The 19,652-nt window shown below is 39.0% G+C and overlaps 2 protein-coding genes and 1 long non-coding RNA gene across 5 annotated transcripts in view; 2 read left to right on the top strand and 1 right to left on the bottom strand.

Moving 5' to 3' along the window:
- The window catches only part of Hmgcl (hydroxymethylglutaryl-CoA lyase), a 143,508-nt gene that overhangs the window by 69,057 nt on the left and 54,799 nt on the right, over nucleotides 1–19,652 (bottom strand). The gene's annotated exons all lie outside the window — the stretch shown is intronic.
- Nucleotides 4,527–9,041, top strand: LOC145977697 (uncharacterized). 2 transcript variants are annotated; one of them, XR_014440616.1, is made up of 3 exons: nucleotides 4,527–4,777; nucleotides 7,723–7,867; nucleotides 8,802–9,041. It is a non-coding gene; the product is annotated as an uncharacterized LOC145977697 (long non-coding RNA). The 2 variants fall into 2 exon arrangements; XR_014440615.1 differs by lacking the exon at nucleotides 4,527–4,777 and adding an exon at nucleotides 5,981–6,114.
- The window catches only part of LOC145977823 (uncharacterized), a 54,253-nt gene continuing 49,158 nt past the window's right edge, over nucleotides 14,558–19,652 (top strand). Inside the window, exons 1-3 of the mRNA XM_083110138.1 lie at nucleotides 14,558–14,722; nucleotides 16,160–16,274; nucleotides 18,035–18,088. Coding sequence (XP_082966264.1) covers nucleotides 14,675–14,722; nucleotides 16,160–16,274; nucleotides 18,035–18,088 — 217 coding nt within the window. The 5' untranslated portion in view covers nucleotides 14,558–14,674. The remainder of the gene's footprint in view (nucleotides 14,723–16,159; nucleotides 16,275–18,034; nucleotides 18,089–19,652) is intronic.

Below are 19,652 nucleotides of genomic sequence, written 5' to 3'. Positions count from 1 at the left end.
AAGTGGCAGACAGAAGGTACAATGTACTATTTTGTACCTCCATTGGTTACTTTGAAAAGTTCAAAGATTGTGTTTTTAAAGGCAAGGATAATTTCATTTTGTATTTCACTACATAGTTCAATAAGAATGCAACGTGTATCTGAATGTTCACACTGTATGACCGCATTCTTGGACGTCCAGGGGGAGGTCAAGGGGGAAACAGCCTCTCTGGAAAATGAATGTCAATCTAAAGTTATATATTTCACACACATAATTTAATTTCAGTGAGTAATTTATGTTAATCAGTGGCGGTGATTAGGGTAGCAGTTGCCCCCGCACTATGTATCTACCAGGGGAAAGTAAACTGTCCTTGCCCCCTCCCCCCAGTTTTGGCACATTGCTCCACCAATTTTGAAAGGTTGCATGCGTGTTCCATGTTTTCTTTATTTTCTGCATCGCACTCCCTAAATTTCTTTTCGCTCCCCCTCAGCACCTCTAGATGATTAATCCTGGTGCCGCCGCTGCAAGGAGCATTATAGTTACGATCAGTGGCGGCGATTGGGTTCCAAAACATGAGGGGCAAGGTGCCAAAACTGTGGGGGGGGGGGGACAAAGACAGTATATTTCCCTCCTTAGATAAGGTTTAGCATAGTGCGGGGGCAAAAGTAGCAAAAAGTGGGTGGCAATTGCCCCCCCCTCGTCCCCCTAATCGCCGCCACTGGTAACGATTAATATTACTTGTATAGTTACGAGGACACCTGGCATCCTAACGCGCCGTGCTAACCATTCCGCCACGGAGATCGCGCACCGAATTATTTTTGAAGTGGTACCAGTGTCTCATTGTCACCATGCTAAACCATAGGATCATCCCCCGGATAACACCAACCCGACCAAAAATCCCCTCCAGGTAACATTTCCTACTTCAAACGCCAAGTTGTACAACCTTCGTAGGGGGTAAAAATAATTTTCTTGCCTTAGCATTTGTTTTTTCGCCATAGGTTTAAATTTACCTCCAAGAACGAGAATCATAACACTCTGTATATGGGGCATTCCAGAGATATTTGCAGCGGCGGCGCCAGGATTAATCATCTAGGGGTGCTGAGGGGGAGCGGAAAGAAATTTAGGGGGTGCAATGCTGAAAATAAAGAAAACATGAAACACGTATGCAACCTTTCAAAACTGGGGAAGGGAGGCAAGGACAGTTTACTATCCCTTGGTAGATAAGGTTTAGCAAAAATAGCAATAAGCGGGGGGCAACTACCCCCCTAATCGCCGCCTCTGATTAACATAAATTACTGACTGAAATGAAACGATGTGTGTGAAGTATATAACTTTAGATTGACATCTATTTTCCAGGGAGACTGTGCCTCCTTGTCCTCCCCCTGGACGTGCATGATGATATGTATTAAGTCTTATACTCCAAGATAGTGGTCATACAGTGCAAACATTCAGATAAAGGTTACAGTCTTATTGAACTATGTAGTGAAATAAAAAAATGAAAATATCCTTGTCTTTAAAAACAATTTTTGAACCTTTTCAATGTAACCAATGGAGGTACTACAAAATACATAGTACCTTCCGTCTGCTACTTCAGGACAAAACGTGAAGTGCACAGCAACTTCGTCTTCGTTATAATCTCTTCGTGAACATTGGGCATCTTCCTAACAGTCTATTTTTTTTTTAAAAAAAAAAAAAAGCCTGAAATGGTACGTTTACTAGACATGTCACGTGGAACAAATACATAGAACGTGTTAACAAGAAAACTACCCTTCACCTTACAACTCGCATTAACTACAATTTCCCGATACCTTATCTTTGAAAGCAGCTGAAATTTTGGCTTCACTGCGAGGAAGAACAAGCAGGAGGAAAATAAACAACTCACATTAAGCTATAGGCCAGTGGTTCCCAACGCGTGTGCCGCGAGAATCTCCAGGTGTGTCGCAAAACTTCGTAGACTTCGTGATATTGCTTGTAGAAATTATTAAAATAATTTCACTCAATAACACAATATTTATTGTGACGCAAAGAACAAGTGAATAATATTCAATATAAATTTAAATAATATTCAAGAAATTAACTTATTTTACAGGTGATGTATTTGCTAACAGCTAAGCAAAAGCCTTAAAGAATAACATTTGAATTATTAATGAGACACTTGAGCTTGTTGCTTCTTACACAATAGTTCATTTCGTCCTGAAATTGAAGACAAACACACACGCATTTCCTGTTCAACTGAGAGATCTCTCTCCCGCTTCTTGTTTTTGATGTTTGTTAGTATCGAAAAGTCCAGTTCGCACAAGTAGGTGGTTGAAAAATGTAACAGGGTATTTAACTGCTTCCGCTGCTATTGCTGGGTACTCATTGGTAAGTTCGCCGTCTTTCAGTTGAAGTGTTCAGTCTGTCTGAAGTTCTGCGAGCTGTTCTTTTTTCTCCAGAGAAAGTTCGATGGTTGATTCTGGGGGCATAGCATAAGGATTGCGCACCCAATCACAATTGTCGACAGTGATGGAGGGAAAATATTGTGTATGTTATTCTGAAGAGCAACAACTGACTTGCGAAGGCAAGCTGTGCTGTTGCCAAGTCGAACGTCAGTCACCACTCGCACTGTGGCCAACTCGTACGTTAGTGTGCCGCGGGATCTCACTACATAGTACATTGCGCCGTGAGCAACAAAAGGTTGGGGACCACTGCTATAGGCAATTATCGAAAACCAAACAGACCACTTGAAGAAACAAACGAAGAAATATTCATAACAATTCTGACGAAATTAAAAACGGCCGCTGCTCTTTACAGAGGCTGCCGCCGGTACAGGAAAGTATGTGTATCGGCATCTCTTTCAGTGCTTGCCTTTTGCAATAATAGCGGTCTTACTTTAGTACCTAACATTCGGCGCTCAATATGATGACATGACATAATATGACACTCTAAGAGTTAGTGTTTTCAGTTGAACGTAGGTGGTGCTGAAGGGGGTGCGGAAGAAAATTAAGGAGTGCGCAAGCACCCCCTCGCGCCCCCCTGGCGCCGCCCCTGGTTCCTTGGAACTATAGAATTCGTATTCATCGAATCTTTCTCTCTCCGCCTGTAGATAGCGTACTGACATGTCTGACACAATTCCCACAGTTCAGAGGCACCTACGTAACAAGCAGTCTACTTCTACGAAGACCTAGTTGACCTCCATTGTTGCCGCTCATTGATTAACGGTGAGCATTTGAATCCCTCCATTGTATTCTGAGGAGATTCACTTCTTGTTCCCCCGAGAACTCTCGCCTAATCTACTTCAGTCGCAGAAGACCTTTGTTGGATTTCCACTCACGTCACAGTCGAAGTGTGCAAAGTCTAAACCTGGCGGTCCACCTTAGGAACCCGCCTTTGCACTACGTTTTTCAACAAAAATAGGTATCGTTCCTTTGACACACAAAAAAAAAAAACATTTTTACAACGTAACTGTGTGATCAAAAAGATAATTAAAGAAACTTTCGAAACATGTGTAAAATATTAACATTCGTTAATTTCAAGGACATTTCTTACTTACCTTAAAACAACAACGACAACTAATCTGTTCGATCCCTGACAGAATAACTTACTCGTACATAAAATAGCTGCTGGCAGCCCGAGACAGTTCATTTTCTGCATAGTGCACCAGAGGGGGACTGGGTACATTGATGTAGTGCCATTTGCTAACTTTGTTAAATACTAATATGATTTTCATAAAGTGGGCCACCTTGGGAACTATGGCCACCTTTGGCTCATCTACCTTACTTGAAACTAGCTGTAGCTCACTGTTACATTTACTTTCTGCTGAAAATTTACTTGCAAACAAATTACACATAATCAATGACCATTAATTGTAATAAAATAAGAAAATGTACATAGATATGTTTTATTGTGGTCTTACATTTTACTCCTCCAGAGATTTCAAAAAGCTTTCGTTACATGATACTCAGGCACACGAAATTGAGAAATTTGCAATTTTCATACTACGATATAAAAGCAAGTATTTAGTAGCATTCGAACATTTTCTACTGGGTACAAATAGTTAGCACATTAGTGCAAGCTTATAGGGTCAAATTGAATACAGTTAAGTGCACAAAAACACTGAAACCCCTTATTCAACTTAATATTTGAGCTCCAAACTGCTGTCATGAATATGTGAGCGTGTGTGTGTTTTGTTGTATGTCCGTACGTATGTGGTATATAATTTTGTCTTTGAAATTTTATATTTGTATTTCTTTGTTTTCAATATTTCCCCTCTTGCGTAATGGTTTAAATTATTTTCTAATTTCCGTGTAAACATGGCTAAGTGGTACAAAAGGCTACAAAACCTGAACTTCGCCATGATGACCCAGACGTAATATATAAATTAATTAAATAATCACGAAAACCACCCTCCGCTATACCTCCATTTCTGAATTTATCCTATCAACTCTTCCCCTGAATTTTCCCATAATGAAATCAACAATGGAAGTCAAGACACATAAACAATCGAACGTGAGAATCACTTGGATACAGAAATGCCCATTGACGTTACCCGAGACACATTGTTACAAACCAAGTGAAATGCTCGGAAAGTAGCTTTCCCCTGCAGGATGGATGAATGCTGGAGCCTCGTTGATTGGGTCGTGGCTGAGGTCACGTGGTTCCTGCTTCGGCTGGTCGCCGCGTTCCTTCGGCTGCTGGCGGAGGCGGCCGAACTGGTGATCGTGGTCTACATCTCGCTCGTCCTACGCCTCGTGGCGATGGTCGTCGGTCCCCCCACGCCTCCCAAGCAGGCCGAAGCGACTTTGCAGTGACCGTGAAGGTTAGGTCGTTTGGATCAAGGTTAATACAGAGGGATTCAACCATAACTTTCATCGCTAATTTCATGAAATCTCACACTGTTTTTCTTTGTTGTTGTTTTCTTACCTTATGAACAGATGTTCAATCCTTTGTTAAATTTCGGAGGAGGACTTCATCCCCCCGAGCCCACCCGCTGGCGCCTTATTAAGCCTCGTCCTTCGAGATACTTTTCATTGTCAGTTCACTACAAGATGAGCTGGCCCCCGTGGCACAGTGGTTAGCACATCGCGCTACGACGCCAGGGATCCTGAGTTCGAATCTTGGCCTGGGCAAGGATATTCTGTGTGAGTGTCCATTCATCAATTTCATAACATCATCGCTTCGCAAATTAGCCAAAAGCGAAGTAAAATAAAGCAAACCAATCAATCCCTCCATTGCATGTCAATTATTTGCATTTTAAGAAGAAAAATAACTTTACGAAACAGATTTGTTTTGATTTGGTTTGTTTTACCTCGCTTTTCTGCCACTTCTGGCTAATCGCGGCGATGAGGATGAGTGATAATATTATGATATATGGAATTATAGAAGGGAGACTCATCAAGAACACCTGTGACCAGGCCGGAATTCGAACCCGGGACCCCTGGCGTCGTAGCGCGCTGTGATAATGACTGCCACGGAGATCTACCTTACGAAACAAAAAGTGGTGACTAGTCTGTGTTTTTGTCTCGATTAACGGGAGCATGTGCAACAGAATTTATTAACAGAGCAACATCGTTGCCCAGAACAACTGTAACAAATATTCTGCAGAGACACACAGTGAAGGAATACCCATTGAAGAGAAAAGCTGTCTCGTGTGAACGACCTCATGCAGCCGCCTTGCCACCAAAGGTTCCAGATTCGGGTCCACGCATGCCCTCCCTCTCGACCTCTCTTTCCCTGTCTGCGAATATTACATATGTCTTTTACTATGGCCCGTGAACATGACATTACAATTTTCATCATTTCTGCGGGTGATCTCGTTTCTACAGAACCTCGACATTGTGTTTCAAAACGTAAGTGCCATTCTTAAACAGTTGTCGCTTGTTTTTCTCAACTTGACAATAGACGAACAATATGTTCATTGCATCACGATTATGCATTGTCCTTCCTTTCCTTTATAAAAAAGAAACTAAACTCTTCGAAAAGGAGAAGAAACCTTATATTTTCACTAGCACTGCAAAAGTATTTGAAATGACTGAGATAAGAAATTGACTTACCTCTTTGCAAGTCTGCTATACGTTACATAACTCTCTACTCTACGAGAACAAGATCCGTCAGCTTCAAATGATGGGATTTTACATCACAAATTTTCTATGCAAGGTAATGTGCATTATATTTTCACATGAATTTTACTAACGACTCATAAGAACAAGCTGTTGCAAATATTTAGCTTTAGGAGCATTCCACGAAAAGTGGTCTTATACTCCATGAGAATAACAAAATGAATTAATCTGAAAATCATCATTGTTTTTAATTTCATTAAGGTTTAAATGTTTGTGAATGCATATAATTTGCATATTTCACCGACAAAAATTAGACAAAGTTGCCACATTTTTAAAGAGTCACACAAGTATCGCCTGTACCATCATACTCAAGATTTTTTTTATTTGTTAGCAGAGATCACAAAGTACTATATAATTGCATGGAATTAGTTCATTGTGAATATTTTAATTTAATCTTATATAACCTTATTTATATTATGTGTGTGAAATGTCACACGCGTAACTCTGGAATGCACCTTCATTTGTTATATTTCGAGTTAATAGTTATGAGATAAACCATTCTCAAATATTTATTTGGTATCTATACCCTGTCCCAACTATCTCTGGAGCAACGCTGCGCATAGCGTCAGAGGGGCAGCAGAACACGCTGCTCGAAGGCTGGTAACTTCAGTCGCTTTCCCCCTTCACGCAATCCCATTCCACCTGTCGTGTTCATTGGTGGAGCCGTCTCGCGTCACTACTTGCGCAGAGACTTGTTTTCGTTCTCCTGCTCCAGATACCCGGGACAGAGTATAATTGATTTTCTCTAAGTTGTGTTATTTACGTTTATGCATTTCGTTATATACGCTTTCCATAGTCAGTGTGTCTCGGTGTGTTGAGCGAGCCACTCATGATTTACTAAACAATGGCTCGGGGTTTGATTGCTGTCCTGGGAAAGGGTGTTCGTGTGGGAATGTCTCTCTTCAATCCATCTAATTATTCGTCTCACTCGTCGACATTACCCGAAAGTGACAGAAAAAACAACAAAATTGAAAATATAGAATGCGTTGGCATTTCTGTTTAAGGAACACATCCAGGGTATTGCTTTATTCCGCATCCTGAAATTCACTAAAAATTAGAACAAAGAACTAACGATAGAGGATTAGATTAGAATACAAGCAAGTTGTACTACTGATACAAGTAATGAACTAACGATTTTAATCGAGTTGTTATATTGACATGTTCGTATTAGGGAGGTCATAGGTTCAGATCGAACAAGGCGAAGTTTTACAGCTGATTTCCCCAGTCACTCCAGACGAATGCGGAACAAAACCTTTAACAACGACCAAGAACGGTTCTCCTTCCAGTGCCCTCTCCTCGTCCCGTGACCGTTGATCGCTACCAGTGGAGTATTATATTTGCGATTACATTTTTAGAGCTTTCCCTGTTTTTACGTTTCCAGCGCATACTCAACACATCCTGTGGCATCTGTTAATCCAAGTATTTGAACAGTAATATTTTTTGTGGAAATCTGTTACAATTTCCCAAAAAGTTCACGTTAAGTTTAAAAATTGTAATTTATTTGCTCTTTAGGGCCTAAAACATTTGAAGATTTGGTCATTCATTTATTATATTATAATCTTGAAAGTTAAAGAAAATATTAGGTGAACCTATTTTTGGCATTTCATTATGTTTTCTAATCATTTAATGGTGTTTTGTTTTCCAGCTTGCGTTTTTGTTTTGCATCCGGGCGTTGGTTGCTTCGTCCGTCGATCGTCACAATGAGCCCCTGCACTACCATCTGCAGGTCCATCAAGGGGATGTTCACGTGGGAGCTCTAGGGAATACTCAGCCTTTTTACTTGTTGCAAGGTAAGACACAGATGTTGGAGTTGCATTTTTTGTAGATGAGTTTGGGTTATCTTGGAACGTCAGTACAGTAAGTGTTTATAACTTACATGTAAATGTCATGTTAAGATTTAATAACCTAGATTAGAACCAATGTTCCAAGTGACTTAAAACCGAAAGGCTAACATACATACACATTTATATACCCCCCCCCAAAAAAACTACCCCTTCCTTACCTCCCAAAATGAAACCACAAACACGCACTGAGTGGGCAACCTCCCCAAAGCATTGTTTGCTTAATTGATAATGTTACCACTACGTCATCGGGGAAGCTAGAAATATCAACGTTCTTCAAGCGCGGGACAGCTTAGGGCCCCATACTTTCTCGATCTCGGCCATTTTGGAGGTGATGTTATAAGCATCACGCTCCGGCAGCCTTTACCCCTCCCCCCATGTACCCATTGATTTGAGACTGGATGAACCAGAGAGCCGCTTTAGGCAGGGACAAGGCCGAAAAAAATCCGCCCAAAAATCACTCACAACGGGAATCGAACCCGGGTCTCCTGTGTAGCAGTCAGATGCCCTACCGACTTCTCTTCGAAAAGGAAGACCACTAGACGGTAGTATCCCCCGTTATTCATTTTTTCTGAGGTTGTTAATTTTTACTACATTCTCTGTTTTCTCATTCTTGGACAAACACAAACATTCATGTCCGAACCGGGATTCGAACCCGAGACCCAACGTTTCGTAGCGCTCTGCGACGACCACTCTGCCACGGTGACCGACTACTTGACCACCGCAGCTACGAAAGAAACATTAAAACTTGTGAAATGAGTTAAAACACAACTAAGTGGATTCAAGTGTTGTACTTTCTTCGCTAACTATGTCAGCTACTCACTTTGCAATTATTTTTCTGAACTGAAAACAATTCCTCACAATCTCCTTTCCTCTCCCGCAGTGCCAGAAGAAGACTTCGTTGATCTGGAGAGGCGTTTACTTGCTCAATGAGTTCTCCTCGGCTGATGACGTCATTGTTCCTGGACCAAGGCAACAACTCATTAACTGAGAGAGCGACAGACAGATCTTGGACTCAATACATCAGTAAAATTAATAAGAACAGAAATAAGCAAATTTTTATTTTCCTTCCTTTCAGGTCCGTCAACTTTGAGAGCAACAAGAACGAAAATTACATTTCACAATATCAGTGCATGCAGTACAAGGTTTTTTGTATCCTCCCGGTTGCAGAAAAGTTGCACAGGCAGGGCAGTTGAATTTCCCTTGAACCGGAAAGGTACTTTTTGAAAGTAAAGTTACTACAGTTATACTACTATAAATATATGAAAACTTACATGTGTTTTCGTTATGTTTCTGGCACATAAAGACCTTCATATATATATATCATTACGACAAATAAACAAATAATGATACAAGGAGTGACCTTTACTTTGCATACAAGAGGTCCGTTTTACCAAAAGAAATGCACTGTCAAATTTTTAGTGAATATTTACTTTGTATCAGATTCTACATGTCTTGCTCTATTTTTTCCACATAGTTTCCGTGATTATTTAAACACTCGCCATAACGTAGGATGAGCTTTTATAGACCCTCCTCATAGAAGTCAGCCGGTTGTGAGACAAGTATTTCCCAACTCCCGTTTTCACTCGGTCGCTGCCAAAACGCTTGCCGCCGAGGAACTTCATTGGATGCCGGAACACGTGATAGTCTCTGGGCGCAAGGTCCGAGTTGTAAGGAGGATGAGCCAATTGTTCCCAGTCAAACGATGGGCCGAACTGAGTGCGGCTGATCATGCACATTCTCCCGCCCGTCCTTGAACGCTCGCTCCCACACTTTGCTATAGCTCATTGCATTGAGATTTGATTTGATTGATTTAGTTCATTTTACTTCGCGTTTGCGAAGATGGGATGAGTGATGGCATGATAAAATTGATGAATGGACACTCACAAACATCCATGCCCAAGCCGGGATTCGAACCCAGGACTCCTGGCGTCGTAGCGCAATGTGCTAACCACTCTGCCACAGGGTCCGGCTTCCATTGCATTGTGGTCGTACACTTTACAAACCTGTCGACGAATTTCTGCTGCTGCCAAGAACTGGATTACTGACCGTGTCTCGCAGTCGTCAGGCCACTCGATCGTCTTAAACATTGCAATCACGCACTGACATGGTGCCTCCAAATGGTGTCTCCTTCTGTGCAAGACATGCCGGGAGTCCGTGCGCATGTGCAGTACTACGCCTGCGCGGGATATAACAAGTTATTAGCATACGGACTTTACTTTTTATAAAAATAATTCCACATATGGTTCGTATATCGGCGACGGTACTTTGCATGTGGTGCCATCTATTCCCTTGCACCTGTTTCTTTCTCTTCTATTGAAGCTCAACAAGACCCACCACGTCGACAACAGCTTCTTTGTAGCTCGATTAACACGTTCCGAATGAATGCAGATATCCACCAGAAACACTAAAGTCATCTCATGCAATTAAAAATGACGATTGCAATAAAGTGTGGAAGTTCTAAATCGCTTTCTTAGACAATTTCACCTTAGAATCCAGAGAAGACACATAGTCGGAAACAGAGTTAGCAAACTTGGTTCTTAACTCACGTTACGAAGTTCCAAGTTTAGAATTTAGGTGTCTGTTGATAGCGTTACTTCTATTACAGAAACGAAACTCTTACAGCTACTTACACGTAAATGTAACCAGATACAATTAATGAACAGGCAGTAAAGTAGAATAACGGCGACTCGGAAACCTTATTATCAACAATGCTATGGTCCATCAACACAAGTGAGTTTGTGCTGACTGAACGAGTGCGGTGACAAAATAGGGGTGAAACGAATAAGGTATTTGTATTAGTATTTTTTTAAGTGTTCATCCACTTTTGTGATGTGTATGTATACGTATGATGAAAACGATGAAGAAACACTCACAAAGTTTATCCAAATCCACAATGAAATACCATTGACGTATTGTACGTTGAGAGACTTCTAAAACCAATCACAAACACAACAATATCCACAACAATCGAACGCAGCTTTGTTTCGCGCATCTATCTATCTACCTCCCCTTTGTCGTGTAAACTCGTCCTCTCGAGCGCTAGTCTCGTATCTCCCGGTCGGATAGTATGTGGTATTATATGTCATAGCATTGTAAACATTACTATGGAACAAACAAATGAACCGGTGAGAACAAGAAGGGAAAGATTCCAATTTTTTAACAAAATGGGCTGAATACTTTGAATACATATCAGAGCTAAAATAAAGGTTTTAAAAACAAACCACTTACGGAAGATTGTTATTATGTTTATGTATGTCACTTACTTTTAGCAGTTACTATGCACGAAACATAATCCAAAATATTTTCCTCCTGAGCAAAATTACTTTCTTTAAAGTTTTTATGTAATGACAATATCTCAATAAATAACTCTCCCCCTCCCCTTGCACCCTTAAGTACAACTTCCCAGGTGGCAAACAGCTTGGGATATTTTCCGTGCATAGTAACTGCTAAACGCAAGTGACATAAAATTTCCTGTAGAAAATATGTCCTACAGTAAATATCATAATATTATTTAGTATTGTTGGTGTAAATAGTCGGAGATTCTCCACTTTCTTAACCTGCAAGTAAATGGTAAAAAGTTGCATCATATTTCTTAAAATAGTAAGGGTTATGATGACGACATTCCATGCCTTTGTTTAAATGGGGTTCCCTAGAGAGTTGAGGTGCCTTAAAATTACCATTACAGATAAGATTACATATCAGAGGTCATGGATAAGCTTAAATGTTACTAATTATTACACACAGTAGTGGCATTAATTCTGGACACTTTTAGTAAAACGTTATTTTTTTAAAAATCTCTAATGTAAAAACTACATTCTGCATAGAAATATTAAACACGTTTAAATTACATCGTTCAGTAACTTCAATAATTGCATCTGAGTTAATCATTGTAGTCTGCTTATTATTGTTATTGTTATTTTCAACCAACAGGACGCTTGTGTGCGATTGTTGTATAGTAGATGAACTGGGAGCATCATTATTGTACATCGTTCAGTAACTTCAAGAATTTCATTACTGCAGCATTGTTGTCTGATTTGGTATTTTCTGTACTGTACTTTGGGTTATGAGCTTCATTGATTGCAGAAGTTGGCAGCTGCCTTTTGTGAAGTGAACATCTTTTAAGTACTGTATACGTACGTACGGTACATAGAGCGAATTGAAACGTGATACTGAAATTGCAAATAATGGCTCCTAACGCAAAGAAACGCGCTGATTGGTCACCAAGTAAAAGGAGTAAGGCAGTAACACTTCACGATGAAGGCTATTCTTATGAAGAAATAGCGAAAAGGTTGGGTGGTGGCGCTACAAAGTCACGCGTTAGAAAAGTTTGCAAGCTGTATGAAACAACTGGGGGCACAAAATCTGCTCCAAGAAGTGGCAGGAATCCAAAACTAACTTCTCAAGACTGTCGTAGAATCTGCCGCCTTTGTCTACAAGATCGCCGGCTTACAGCAAAAGATGTTAATGCCATCTTGAGAAAATCCGGGGTACAAGTTCCTGACCGAACAGTCAAACAAAAACTTTGCAAAAATGGTTTACGAGCGAGGGTCGCAAGAAAGAAGCCTTTTCTCAACCAAAAGCAGAGAAATAAGCGTTTGGATTGGGCGTTAGCACACAGGGAGTGGACACAAGAAGATTGGGACAAAGTCATTTAGAGCGATGAAAGGAAGATCAGCATCGTTGGAAGTGATGGCATCAGGTTTGTGCGTCACCGAACAGGTGAAGACATGCTACCTGAGTGCACCACCCCCACTATGGAGCACCCAGTCAAAGTCATGGTGTGGGGAACCATGCCAAGGACAGGTCGTAGATGTAAAACTGCTACCAACTATTCGTGATTTGTTGGGGGATGACGTTCAGCGGTACATCTTTCAGAAGGACGGCGCGAAGTGTCGCATCGCTCGAATGAATACCTTCCGCTGTACATGACATATCGTCGAATATAACACATGGATAATTTGTATATAAATGTTTGTAAAATTATGAGAAATTCAAAAACATATTCTGAAAAATCATTTTCAAAAATATCATTGCAATTTCAGTATCACGTTTCAACTCGCTCTATGTACCGTACGTACGTACAGTACCTAAAAGATGTTCACTTCACAAAAGTCAGCTTCCGACTGCTGCAAACAATGAAGCGTACAGTACAGAAAATACCAATAATCAGACAACAATGCTGCAGTAAGATGAAATTCTTGAAGTTACTGAACGATGTACAACAATTATGCTCCCAGTTCACCTACTATACAACAATCGCACACAAGAATTCTGTTGGTTGAAAATAACAATAACAATAATAATCAGACTACAGTGATGCACTCAGATGCAAATATTGAAGTTACTGGACGATGTCATTTCATCTTGTTTAATATTTCTATACAGAATATAGTTTTTACATTCAAAATTTTTTAAAAAAATAACATTTTACTGAAAGTGTCCAGAATTAATGCCACTACATATGATATTAAAGGGTGTAACATTTCCATTAACTTCAGTTTGAACCTTCTTGCATGTAAAAGTTATGGAGAGAAACTTATTATATAATTGTATTTGCAGTATTTTCATTTCATTATGATGATGGGAAAATTTTTGCATTTAGAGAAAATGCGCTAACCTTTTTACCTTGATATAATGTATGAGAAACAGTTTAAAAAACATCAAGTCTATATGTTTGAGTGGTATAAGAGATATGATTCATAAACTAAAGTTGTGCATGAAATTTTATACGGCAAACGCTTTTCAAGACGGCTGATTTTCTCAAGTATACAGGGACACGTGACTGACATATCCCAGAATATTCGTCCGGGCTTAACATAACATATGCCTAACTGCACCGTATTATTATCGTAAAGCATACAATCAGAACAAAAATCTCTAGAGTTGTGTAATGTATACTCTCTGTCAGCAACATTTAGCACATACCACCAACAGCCCAATACAAAATCCCTGCATCTTCGCGATTAGCCAAAAGTGGCAGAAAGTGGAAGTAAAATAGACCAAATCAATCAACAAGACCCCTCTGTATATTGTTGCAGAGCAAATTGTCATTAGATAGGTTATTAGGCTATTGTACTCTAAATACTCTTTTACTTTTTCTGGCCTAAATTTCTGTTAAATATTTACTTCTTGAGAATTATATTATTAGAAATCTCTCCACGGATTATAAAGATTACAATAACGAAAGTAGGCTAATATTTTCTTTGTAGTTGCACGAAACAATATGTTCTCAGCGGTTTCAATAAAAACTGAAACAGGTTCATTTTGTTTTTCATTATCTAGTTTAAAACTTTGAAGTATTGAAAATTATATTTTGCAACAGCCTGTTACGTCTCCATCTCTTGGAAAAGAGGAATTTTCACCTCAAATAAACAGAAAAATATGTCTGATAAACACCCAAACAACAAACGTCATGCTAGTTCCAATCAGAACCCATTTACACTTACATCCGAACAGAAATTGCAAATTTCTCACGTAGCAGATTTTTATATTGTTATATATTTTTCAATTATTTGAGAAAAAGCCACATATTTCGATGTTTGATGGTTTATGTGAGCACTCGAGAAATCACAATACTCAGATAACGCAATGGCTATATATGGAAGGAGAACAATGCAGCAATCCTTTATACAAAGTTAGCAATGCTAGAGCATTGTTTTGTTTTTATGCTTCGGTGTAATAGAAGGTTAGAGAAACATTCGAAACAGAGGAACAGCAACGTCTTCCATGGAGTGATAATAGAGGCCGCTCGCAATGAAGACGGCATCGTTTAAGTTTTTGGCCAAGTTACACTTCCTACAGGTACTGAATTTTACAAAAATAGGAATATTTTAATATATCCTAGATTAGTAATTCTACCATATTTGTACGAAGTAATAAATTGACTTCATTTCCATGAAACTTCTGATCATACAATTATTATAGTGTATAGAATGTATACCTGTTGGTGTACTGTTTAAATGCATAGTGATGCAATATCTGCCATTATTTAAAATTATTAGATTCATAAACTTTAGTCACAGATTGCATATATAATACGTGGATAGCTACAAAAAAATAATGGTTATAAGAACAACTCCATAACAGGGGAAATTTTCCTTAGGAATTAAAAGTGAAGCCATTGCGTCGACTAGTTTTGGTGGGGGGAAAAACGTGGCAGGTAGATAAGCTGCAGGAAAAGTAATCTTGGGCATTTACTTGATTTATTGATTCATTTTGTTTATTTTACTTCTCTTTTCTGTCCCTTTGCCAACCACTCCTGCACGGTGGTTGGAATTTGAGTATTGACAGCGACAGGAAGGGGAGGCGCTGGTGGAGATACTTTCTGGGGAAGTCACGTTTAATACACCATTAAATATCAACCACTATCTTGTATGAACGAGAATTTATTTACACAGTTTTCTTTGGAGCAAGCTGCTCGATCGGTGGCATCTTTAATTTGATAGCTTCTGTTATTCTAACAGTTCAAAATCGATGTCTGTCAGTGCAGGTGTGAAATCCTGAGGTAAATGTCCGGTCACTGCCGAGGTGAGGTACGTGGTGAGTGCGGAAGCCGGAGAAACAAAGAGGCAGGGTGGTGATCGGAAGGGGGTCGGATGACAGTAGGTTAGGTCCGTACCTCAATCGCAGTCCTTGACTTGTGTGAAAGAGTGCCGAGCCATTAGGGCTACGACCTGACTTTTGTAATTTCAAAGTTGTAGAATTCTCGATTTTCTTATATTTTTTCGATGTGTGTTCATAGTGACTATTGTAGAGCTGCAAATTCTTTAAACTTCTAAATTGAACAAACATCTCGTAATTAAAAGAAAGCATATATGGGTACTGTCTCAACATAACATTATGAACCAAACACAACTGATTATGCACTTTTAGCAAGCGAGCGTGAGCGTAGCAAAAATTCTTACTTGATGAAATTAACCAAGATACTTTAACGTACATTAAAGATGAGGCCTGGTGAAGATGTACAATATAGTCCTGTATAAAGCTTTTAATATTGTATACTTAAATAAAACCACCCTGTGCGAAATTGTGTAAAAAAAAGAACTTCAACTCTTGATAAAAATAGGATTATTTGTCGCATTCATAGAAAAAACATACAGTCAAATATAAAAAAAAAACTTTTAAACAGCTGCTGTTGTTGAGTAACGTACGAGTATATGTGTAGATCCTAAGTTTAAATAAACTCATTCAGATTTGCAGAATGTACACAAACCTAGCGAATTCTGGCATGCTTTTCAGATAATTTTTATTTTGGGATCATGTCAGCAAATGCAGCAGAGGCCAGAGGAAACAGCGATGCACTTCCACATCATCCCTCACCTGAACAACCCTTTCTCTGTTGACTCAATGGACGGTAAGCAGGGGTTGAACGATCAGTTTTAAGTCTAAATTAAACTTAATCTACCTAATATATTACACACATTCATCATTATATTGTCATATGTCTATGGAAAGTATTTTAAGGTGCAAAATCATGGTTGGTAAAGGGAAAAAAAAAGTTTTGAGAATGTTTCCAAAAAGGTGCAAAAAAAAGGGCTGATAAAATACCGCTATTCAATTCTGTCTTCTTCTGCACCTTCTCTATATAATGCGCGCGTAGAGAACTGTGGTTCTGCCGAATAGGTTTTGTTGAAGTAAGTGTTTTCTGTCGCGGGTTTTGCTACATTCTCTTGGGAACTATTTGGGCTGCAATGATTACATTACACCATTTTGTAGCTCTCGTTCTGCTCTACAAAATGAGACTATAGGATTTTATGTAGCTGCTCAAGAAGAGTGGAAATGATTCATTTTGCTGTCCTATTTGTTAACAAAACGTGAAAGAAAATGAAAGGGGAAGGTGCTGAAGCATCAAAGAGGGGGTAAACGGGGATAAATGTCCTAATCTCACGAAAAGGTGCAAAAACATGCAACAAAGTGTGTTCATTTTGCTGGATTTCATGTCCTAAAATATATATCTCAAACAATCGGTGTGAAAACAGGTATATTTTTGAGAAGGTGCTGCACCTTAAAATCCGTTCTGAACAATTCTGTAATTTCTACCACTGTATGCTCGTATTTTTAGTCGCAATTTTAACTGGCATGATATTTGACCAGTCGAAATACCATCCACATATTTAATTTCGAGATTCCTTCTCAAATAAATATCATCTGAGGTTTAATCTATCTGATATATTTTCATAATCATGATAATGTAAATTGGAAATAAGTACTCGTAACTAAGTTTTTTTGAACATTCTCCGAGTTGAATATTATACTTTGTTTTATTCCAGTTTGTTATAAGAGTTTCGAAATAAAATATTGCTATAACTTTTAATTTAACCATAGAAAGCTAACGTATCGTACGTAAAACCTGCTATCCAAGATGACCATATTTCACCGTACACCCATTAGCTGGTGGGCAATGTATTCGTCCGCTCAGTTCCGCTCACCACGTTGCCTTTTGGGTCGGTTTATGGCAGACTCAGTTGTCAACCGGCCACTTGTATAGTTGTTTTCAGAACGCGCTCCTACGTTTTACGACACGTTAGCTTCTCCGCCTGGATTTTTGCTGCAAACGTTTTTGCGAACTTTTATTTTTTTTCATTATTGTGTATAGTTTGTAAAGTTTTTAGTGAGGGTTACGTTTTGATTGAATTAAAGTTCAAATGATTTGTAAGCACCAAAAATGAATCCACAAAACCAGCCACGCACAATCTGCGGAATTTGTCCATCGGCAAAGAGGAGGATGACGTCACTGTACCGCTGCCGCTGCAACAAGCCGATCTGTGGGGAGCATCGGGGAAAATGCTGTGTGCACTGCACTGATGAACTATAAAACAGTTTTTGTGTAACCAAAATGTTTGTCAAGGCGTATTATTACAAGTCATGTTCATTAAAATTCTATTTTTTAAAAACCTATTGGTTGTCATAGTTTTTTAACCCACTCGTAAATTTTACGATACGTAGCTTTAACGAAACTTTTCATACACGTTAGCTTTCTAGGATTAAATAACATAGCATTTTTCTATCATTAGGGGTACAGTTATGAACATTTGAGATCAGAAATGCATATTTTGGTAATTTTAAGTTGTAGAAAACCTAGCCCTGGTAATTTTGAATTTCAATTCTTTTCAGGAAGTTTTCCTAATGATAGGGGAATTGTGATCGGACCAAACGCACCTCCTCTAGGTAATACTTCATACGCTCACTAATTCATTTTTATTGATACCTTGGCGATAACCTATTAAACATTCTAAAGATCCAATATATTTCTTAATTTTCATAGTAAGTTTACAAGGAATATCGCCTGAAGCGAAGTACATCATTCCATACACGCTGCCAAATCTCATGATCGGAGTGTTATCACAGGACGTTACCACTCCAGGGGTCCCGGGTTCGAATCCAGCCACTTTCTTTCGAGGGGAAATGAAACTTCACGGGAAGGAATGTCACAGACATAAAATTATGATACCAACAAATAATTCTAATATTTTGAAATTGCCCTTTATTTTGCTAAAATTAAATTAAGTGTAATTAAGTTTAATTAACTATCATTTTATTAATAAAACTTTATTTACACAGCTTGAAGCATATCGTGACCCATCCTGTTTCCTGAATTATACTCTATCCAGGGGATCTTGGAGAAACGCCGCGCATAAGGACAGAGACGGAGAGATAACGAATGGGCAGAGCTTAAGCAGAATACGTTGCTGCAAAACTAACTCTCTAACCTTCTTCAACCCGAAGGTTCATGGCTGCAGCAACACAGGCCTTCCATCTGTCCTTATCTTGAGCAAGATCTATATACTCTTTTCCATTCCTATAGATCCACCAAGCTTTCTGAAACATCGGAAAATATGCGAACTACAAGCTTTCCCGTAACTTTAACTAGCGACACTAGCGCCACTGCTCCCTCGCCAGGGTTTCAGATGGGTTGGTTGATCCATACCAATTTCCTTTAGGTCCATCTCAACATTATCCCTCCATCTTCGTCTTCCTACTGGTATCTTACCATGAGGATTCCCAACAAGAATCCTGTAAACTCCTCTTTCCTCTCCCATTCGTGCCACATGGCCTGCCCACCTAAGTCTTCTTGATTTAATTATTCTAATAATATCTGGACATGAATACAAATCATGTAGTTCTAAATTATGTAACCTTCTCCACTCACCTGTCTCCTCATCCCTTTTAAGTCCAAATACTTTCCTAAGGATCTTATTTTCAAATACTCTTAACTTATGTTCCTCTTTCAATGTAAGGGACCAAGTTTCACACCCATATAATACTACAGGCAAAATTACTGTTTTGTATATTTTAACTTTCAGTTTCTTAGATATTAAACGAGAAGACAAAAGTTTATGAAGAGAGAAGTAACATGCATTTCCTGAATTAAGCCTGCTTTTTATTTCCTCTTTAATATTATTTTCATTTGTTAGTATTACTCCTAAGTATTTGAATTTGGAAACTGGTTCAAACGAGTTATCAATAATTAGATTTTCATTATTACCTAACACTTGGTTTCTGCCTGTAAGCATATATTTAGTTTTCTCTTTGCTAACTTCCAAACCTATCTCTTTAGCTGCTTTGAAAAATATTTTAGCATTATTCTTAATTGTATTCACATCATCCCCCAGTAAGTCTACATCATCTGCATATGCTAACAACTGAGTCACACCATTTAATTTTAGTCCTTCGTTAGTTTCTTTTACCTTCCTGACAGCATATTCTAAGAAAAAAATGAAGAGCAATGGAG

This window comes from Lepisma saccharinum, chromosome 23, assembly GCF_977018435.1.
Source record: "Lepisma saccharinum chromosome 23, izLepSacc3.1, whole genome shotgun sequence".
In the NCBI taxonomy this organism is placed as follows: domain Eukaryota; kingdom Metazoa; phylum Arthropoda; class Insecta; order Zygentoma; family Lepismatidae; genus Lepisma; species Lepisma saccharinum.
This window is presented reverse-complemented; position numbering and strand designations above follow the sequence as displayed.